Source organism: Emiliania huxleyi (genome assembly GCF_000372725.1).
Source record: "Emiliania huxleyi CCMP1516 chromosome Unknown EMIHUscaffold_12, whole genome shotgun sequence".
Classification (NCBI taxonomy): domain Eukaryota; phylum Haptophyta; order Isochrysidales; family Noelaerhabdaceae; genus Emiliania; species Emiliania huxleyi.
In genome coordinates, this window is record NW_005201392.1 from 1,110,233 (window position 1) to 1,117,383 (window position 7,151).

General features: G+C 65.9%; 4 protein-coding genes across 4 annotated transcripts in view; all 4 read left to right on the forward strand.

The window, feature by feature from the left end:
* Positions 1-226: 226 nt before the first annotated feature.
* Positions 227-2,175, forward strand: EMIHUDRAFT_449042 (hypothetical protein; the record flags this gene model as incomplete). The annotated part of the gene is made up of 6 exons (XM_005790591.1): positions 227-262; positions 437-912; positions 1,139-1,466; positions 1,547-1,792; positions 1,889-1,973; positions 2,085-2,175. The coding sequence occupies 3 exons, from the start codon at positions 227-229 to the stop codon at positions 1,194-1,196; spliced, it is 570 nt and encodes a 189-aa protein (XP_005790648.1). The 3' UTR covers positions 1,197-1,466; positions 1,547-1,792; positions 1,889-1,973; positions 2,085-2,175.
* A 288-nt stretch (positions 2,176-2,463) lies between these two features.
* Positions 2,464-2,999, forward strand: EMIHUDRAFT_433652 (hypothetical protein). Its single transcript, XM_005790592.1, has one exon. The coding sequence runs from the start codon at positions 2,714-2,716 to the stop codon at positions 2,963-2,965; it is 252 nt and encodes an 83-aa protein (XP_005790649.1). The 5' UTR covers positions 2,464-2,713; the 3' UTR covers positions 2,966-2,999.
* A 731-nt stretch (positions 3,000-3,730) lies between these two features.
* Positions 3,731-5,582, forward strand: EMIHUDRAFT_200754 (hypothetical protein; the record flags this gene model as incomplete). Its single annotated transcript, XM_005790593.1, has 2 exons — positions 3,731-4,345; positions 4,881-5,582. 2 exons carry the CDS (start codon positions 3,731-3,733, stop codon positions 5,580-5,582), a joined length of 1,317 nt encoding a protein of 438 aa, XP_005790650.1.
* A 192-nt stretch (positions 5,583-5,774) lies between these two features.
* Positions 5,775-7,151, forward strand: part of EMIHUDRAFT_200755 (hypothetical protein) — a gene marked incomplete at both ends in the record, with an annotated part of 1,916 nt that continues 539 nt past the window's right edge. Inside the window, 2 exons of the mRNA XM_005790594.1 lie at positions 5,775-6,323; positions 6,672-6,743. Of these exons, the coding sequence (XP_005790651.1) occupies positions 5,775-6,323; positions 6,672-6,743 (621 nt within the window). The remainder of the gene's footprint in view (positions 6,324-6,671; positions 6,744-7,151) is intronic.

Here is a 7,151-nt window from a genome sequence, read left to right on the forward strand (position 1 = left end):
GGAGCTCCATTCTGGCAACTCTCGAGTTTCCCTGAGTCTGAGAGCTGGTCTGGGGCAAAATCTGAGGCGGAACCGAGGAAACCGGCAAACTACCCGGGTATTTTCCAGGTATGTATGTATCTAAGGAGACGGTTCAACTTGGCGGCCGCTTGGTGGGGGGAGCCGCTTTGGCCGTGTACGCGTGTGTCGGGGGCAGGCGATCCAAGCACTGGCGATCCGTCGCCCCATGGCGTCGGCCGAGCTGCTCGCTGGCCACGTGCTCGTGCGCGGACGAGGTTGAGAAGCAGCTGGCGGAGCAGAGCCTGGCCGTACAAAGATCAGAGGCCAAAGCGGAAGCCGAGGCCACCTGAGTCGTCGGACGGATTGACGCCCTCGACAATCCACGAGTACAAAGCTGGGCGACACAAAGGAGGATGTACAGACTCTCCGTGCTCAGGTGGCGGAGGTGCTGGAGCACGTGGCAAAGCTCAACGCCGCGAATCAGATCATCGAAGCGCTGCAGACGCAGGTGACGATGCTGCAGGCCCGTGTGGCGGAGCTCGAGCGCCGGCCTAAGCTGTCTGGGAGCGACACCTCGCGGCCAGCCACCTGCGACGAGACGGAGGCGAGGGTCGAGGCGCTCCGCGAGTTTCGGCGGAAGGGCCACGGCTGCAGCGTGGCGCGCGCGGCAGGGTACTCGTGCGTCGAGGCAAGGGCGGTGGGCTACTCGCTGCAGGAGGCAACGGGCTACTCAATCAGCGAGGCCAGGGCGGCGGGCTACTCGCTGCAGGATATTAAGGCGGCGGGCTACTCGTGCAGTAAGGCGAAGGAGGCGGGCTACTCGCTCAAGGAGACGAAGGCGGTGGGCTACTCGTGCAGCGACGCAAAGGAGGCGGGCTACTCGCTCAAAGGAGGGGGCGTGGCTGGCTATCCGTTTGAACACAACGCATGGACACTGCCACGTTACAACCAAAGTATTCCACCATCACAACCGGTGGGGATGACTTTGAAATATGCCGGCTACCACATGAGTTAATTCGCATTATTGGAGTGGTGCATAAACTTGGGTTTCGGAGAAAGGCGCGAGGGGCTTTTCAATGAGGGGCTCGGGGCCCGAGGGCGCACACGATCCCACCGGATGATCTGGCGCCGGATGCAGATTCATGGGCGCAGCCCTCGACATGCAAAGGAAGCTCGATGGTAGTACACAGGATTGAGACAACCGGCCAGGGCGGGGTTGACGGCGACGTCGAGGACCTCTGGCCTTTTAATCTTCACTTGCGCGCCTTGCGCATCTTGGCGGCGAGGAGGACCGCGACAGCCGCCACGCCCAACGGCGAGGCCAGCGCGAAGGCGGCGAAACCGGCGGAGACGGCGAGGTCGCCGACAAGGAAGGCGGCAGGGAGGAGCGGGGCGGGGAGGGCCGCCTTTAGGTGCTTCGGGTGGGCCTTGGTGACGAGCGGCTCAATGAGCGCGTCGTAGTACGCCTGTGTGTGAGGCTCCCATACTCTTTCAGACTCGGGATGAGGAGGGCAGAGGAGGTGCTAACAGGCGAGGCGAGGCGCGCCTGCGCGGTCTCCGGGAAGAGGTACGAGAGCAGATTGGAGAGCGAGAGCGGGAGCGGTACGAGGTAGGAGGAGAGCATGTACTCGGCGACCCACTCGGGGTAGGTGGAGGCGAGCACGCCGCCTTGAGTGAGGATCTTGCCCGAGGTGGTGAGCGGGTTGATCACCTCGCCCACCGAGGCGACGACGCGCGACACCTCGGACTCGCCGAGCTTGGAGCCGGCCGCGACCATGCGCGCGGGGACGAACTGCGGCAGGGAAGGGTGTGGTGGGAGGTTGTGGGAGGTGGGAGGAGGCGGGAGGGCGGTGGGAGAAGGGAGGAAGGGGGTTAGCATCAGTCGCGCCTTTCCGTCCACCTCCAGCACATGATCGGGGGTGAGGGAGAGTATGCCGTTGGCGTGCTCGAGCTCGAGGAGGGCCGACTTGAAGGTGGCCTGGCGGCAAGACGGGCTGGGTGTGAGAATTGGTTGAGGCGAGAGGGTGGCGGCGCGGGTATTTGTGGTAACGGCGAGAGGGTGGTACAGCGGGCTCGGTGGCACGGTGGCCTCGCGATGCTGGTTGACGATGACGCGGGCGACTGATGAGGGGCCGTCCATGACGAGGTCGCCTGCCTTGAGCGAGGCCATCGGCACTCGCTCCCCCGACGGGAGGAGGGCGAGGGTGTCACGGGCGAAGCAGGGGTCGTCCGAGGGGCACTCCCCCCCCTCGAGAACAGTCTCCTTGAAGTAGTCGTCGGGGTCTTGGCCCAAGAAAGCGGCCCCGAGTTGGACTTGCGCAGTCGATTTCTGTGCGCACGGGTGGTAGGGGTGAGAGATCGGGAAGGGGGCCGCGAGTAGGGGAGAGGTGCCGCGCACAAACTCATCCTCACATTTGCAAATGATTTCAAGGCCGGGGTCAGTCGCTGAGGTCGCGCCATTCTCGCAGAGGCATTCAAGCAGGTCGGCGCCAAAGAGTTCTTCCCACCCGGAGCCATCGTTGCAAAGGTCTCCGAAATTTCCGCCGCCGTCGCCGCACTTCGGCGGGCAGGTGCCGTCGATGGCGTCGTCAAAATAAGCGCACCCGGAGCACATGAAGCAGTTCATTGCGGTATCGCAGTAGTTGTCGTCGCTGCAATCCGAGTGCGATGAGCAAGCTCCAGCCCTGGGCGACACACTTGTCTCGGCCGACGCATGTTTCATCGCCACGAGGGCCCTCGCCAACTGCTGTGGGACGAGGGCGTCAGCCGACTCGGCGAGGCCAAGCACGACGAGAGCCGTGGCAAAGATCATCTTTCCCTCCTGCAGGAACACAGAGGCGTGTGGCGACGGCGACAGCGGCGGCAGCCGGCAAGCGGGCAGTGTAAGGGCGGAGATGCAAGACGATCGTGTGGGGCGGAGTTGGTGTGGAGTGGTGCTGGTGAGCGGGCGGGCGGGTGGATTTGACGAGGGCGGAGCCTTCTAGGCGATGGTGGATGGAACCCCTTTCTTAGCAAGGCCTCTTTCCGAGTCGCCGTCCCAGAAGGAAGAACTAATGAAACGCCGCGGGTCCTCAGATGGACGACGACATGCCTCCACAGGACTCGTGCATACCCGGGGTTTTCCAGGTATACCCACAAAATACCGCGGTATTTTGCCGCTTTGGCTGATTTTGGGCCCAAACCAGCTGGTATTGCTAAATCTCTCTCTCTCTCTCTGATTTCAAGAGAAGAAGAGGAGCTCTCTCTCTGATTTCCACGGAGTTTAAAAACAGCTCTCTCTCGGAGTTTCCTCGGGAAACTAAAGAGGAAACGAGAGGGTGCTGAGAGAAACACGGAAAGGAACCGAGACGGGGTGAGCGAGGAAACATGTATGCAGCCTAAGCGTTTGCCAGCAACACTGTCGAAAGTCGGATCCGTCCGGTGGAGCTGGAGGATGAGGGAGTATGTTACTTGAAGAAAACAGCCGACAGAAAAGGCAACACGCCGCAGGTCCCACACTGGCAAAATTCTTCGCGCCCCCAAATTCTTTTCGCGCACGACCAGTCCCGTGCCTAGTGTCGTGCGAGGGAGTTCGGATTAAAATTCTTTCGCGGGAGGTTGTAAAATTCTTTTCGCGCCAGTCCCGTGCCCAGTGTTGTGCGAGGGAGTTGACAGTTGAGTTGTAAAATCTTTTCGCGCCAGAGAGCGCGCCGAGAGGGGTACATCCGATAGCCTGCCGCCGCGGTGCGACATGGCCGACCCGCTCGCCGTCTACGGCCGACTCTGGGCCCTCTCCAACCTCGCGCTGCACGTCACCTTTCACGGCGGCTCCCTGGCCGGGCTCTTGCAGTCGGGCTGGGCGCAGCGGGCCTTTACCGTCCTTGCAGCAGCCTCTGCTGTCGCGCCAAGCAACGGACGCCTCCTCGTCGCCGCTCACGCCGCCTCCATCTGGCAGTTCTCGCAGATGCTTCCCGCCGTCTTCGACGCTGACTGCTGGGCGGTGCACCACGACGCAGCCTTCCTCTTGTCCGCGGCAGCCGTGGCGGTCGGCAGCCCGAGGCTCCTGCTGCAGGCGTGGACAGGAGAGGAGCGCGCGGCGGTGTTTGCGGGCCTGTCCCAGTGCCTGCGCGTCCAGGCGGCGCTGTGGTACGGAGGTGCCTTCTTCTGGAAGCTCAACCGCGCCTTCTTTGAGCCGTCCAACTGCCCGGCCCTCTTCTTCCTGCAGCTCGTCGACTACTGGCTGCCCGTGCCGCTGCCCGATTCCGCGCTTAGCTTCATTGCGAGGTCGGCCCCGCACGTCACCGAGGCGGTCGAGGGCGGGCTCGCCGCAATGATCTGGCTCCCCGGCTTCGAGCGCGCGGCCGTCGTGCTCGGCGGCCTGAGAGAAGCCCCACACCGGGACCACCGCCACCTTTGTGACGCCTTCCCTCTGTCTAGGCGTCCTCCTGCACTGGCTCATCGGCATCACTCCGCCCCCACACAACATCGCCTCGTACGGCACGCGCTGCGTCAGCCGCTACGTCGCGCTGCTCCCGCACGAGTCCGTCGCCGTGCACGCGCGTCTTGCCAGCCTGCTGCGCGGCAGCGCGTCCACCTCCACCGCCGCAGCCGCCGCCGCCGCCGCCGCAGTTTTCGCGGCGCACGTCCACGTCGCCTACCTCTTCGGCAATGGCTCGGACCACAACTTTGGCTCGGACCACAACTTTGGCGGCGCGACGAGCGCCCTCGCCAAGCTTGCGCCGGAGGCGTCGGGCGGCGCCGACTGGCACTTGCCGCATCTCGCCGCGCTCTCCCTCTTCTTCAGCGCCGCCGCCGCCCTGCCCGGCATGATCGCCCCTCCGCCGCCTCGCGCCGCCGCCCCTGCCGCGGCGCCGTGGCTACGCCGGCTGGTCCTCGCCGAGGGCTTTCTCTTCGTGTTTGGGCTCCCCCTCCTCGGGCTCGCCGACGACTTCCCGCCCAAGCCCTTCTCCAACCTGCGCGTGCACGGGGGCAGCAACCACCTCGTGGTGCCGACCGACCTGCTAGGCCGCCTACTGCCGACCGTCCCGTCGGACGTCGTCCTCGTCGAGCGGTGCAGCTCGGCGTGGATCAACGCCCTCCTACCTTGCGAGCTCACCCACCACCTTACGCCCAGCGCGCGCGAGCTCCTCCGGCGCGTGGGCCATTCGGGGCGTGTGATTGGGCCTGCCTTCGGACGAAACGTCAGCCCGCTGTTGACCATGCGCAACGGCGAGGGAGGCCCTTTTCTGAGGTACACGCTGCCAACCTTCGAGCTGCGCCGCGTGCTCGCCGAGGCGCGCGCGCGCGGAGAGGCGTTCCGCATCGACTACCGCCGCCTGCCCCGGGGCTACAGCGCGGACGCGGCGGGGCGGCAGGCCCTCGTCGCCACGCTGCCGCTCACGACGCTCGTCGAGCGAGGCGGAACCTCCCCTCCCAGCTGCACCGTGCGGCGCGGCAACTGGTTCTCGGCCCGGTGCACGCCCGACGAGCCGGCGCTGCAGCCGCCACCACAGGCGTGGGCGCAGAGGCTGCTCATGTTTTGGCCGAATGTGTGGCTGGACGAGCAGACGGACGCGCACAGCGGCTACTGCTTTTACGAGTAGAAAAAGGCACAATATGAGGCGCGTACACGCGAGAGGAAAATACTGTGATTCACCACAGACCACACATCCTCGAGTCTGCCCCAGGAATCCTGCGTGTGGTGGTGTGTGCGTGCACAGTGTGTCTCGATGTTCATCCCAGGCTAATCCTGCGCGCGCCATGAGTTGGTGGCATCATTTTTGTGGCACGAGTCGATGTCATCGCCGTTGCCCCCGCCGCTTCTCGCCTGGTTCCGCAGGCACCGCGTCAGCTGGGCCGGCCTGCGCTTCGAAGTCGCCGAGGGCCGCGGCGTCTACGGCGTGGCTGAGGTCGATCTCAACCCGGGCAGCGTGGTCGTCGCCGTGCCAAAGGCGGCGATGCTGACCAGGAAGAATGTGCGTGACGCCAATGCGCTGCACGCGCTGCTCGCGCTCGGGCTGCCGTCCGTCGAGGTCCTCGGCCTCGCCATCGCCCTCGAGCGCGCTGCAGGCAAGAGCAGCAAGTGGCACGCGTACCTGCAGAGCCTGCCGCTGCATGAGCCGCTGCCGCTGCTCTGGTCGGCGGCTGAGCTGCGGATGCTCGCCGGCACTGGGCTGGACGAGACGAGCCAGCGGCGCAAGCGGCGTCTCCTCGAGAACTACCGCAGCGCCGTGGAGGAGTGGGAGGGCGCGGCGCCGCTGCCCTCTTCCGAAGAGTACCTGCGAGCGTGCACGCTGTCGTCGTCGCGCGCCTTTCTCGTCGATGGGGAGCACGGCGAGGGCCTCGTGCCGCTGGCCGACCTACTCAACCACAAGGCGGCTCTCGCCGAAGAGCAGGGCGACGAGGGCGACGAGGGCGACGAGGGCGACGAGGGCGACGAGGGCGACGAGGGCGCAGAGCTGCGGTGCGACTGCACGCTGCGCATTCCGCCCGCCGAGGGCGAGGAGGAGGAGGAGGGCGAGGGCGAGGAGGAGGAGGAGGGCGAGGGCGAGGAGGAGGAGGAGGGCGAGGGCGAGGAGGAGGAGGAGGGCGAGGGCGAGGGCGAGGGCGAGGGCGAGGGCGAGGGCGAGGGCGAGGGCGAGGGCGAGGAGGCGGCGCTGGTGGGCACGGCGCGGCCGCTGCGCGCGGGCGAGGAGGTGTGCCACACTTACGGACCGCTGGGCAACTGGGAGCTGCTTGCGGGCTACGGCTTTGCGCTGCAGGCGGTTCTTAGACCGTTCCAAGACCATTCCGAGACACCACCTCCTCCCTCGGCCTCGCCGCCTCGCGTCTTCCCGCTGCGGGCGGGCGGGCGGGGGGGGGGGGGGGGGGGCCATAACTTCGGAGGCCTTTTTTGGCCTCACCGCCCTTCACCGCCCCGCCACCGCCCCGCCACCGCTTTTTTAGGAAAACCCCTTCAAAACGGCCTTTTTTCCGGGGGGGGCCCTCTTCGGCCCGGCCAAAGGGGCCCTGGGTGCCCAAACCCCGCGGGGAAAGTTTTCCAAATTGCCCCGGGGGGGTTGCTGGCACCCCCTGCTCGGTTCCCCCTTTGTCTTCAACCCCAAGGGGGTGCCACCGGGGAAACTTGGGTTTTTGTTGGGGTTCCTTTGGGGGAACCCCCTCCCGCCGGGGGC

Bases quoted from the DNA above. Each gene is read 5' to 3' on its own strand.
- EMIHUDRAFT_433652 (XM_005790592.1), top strand. From the start codon at position 2,714: ATGTTTCATCGCCACGAGGGCCCTCGCCAACTGCTGTGGGACGAGGGC.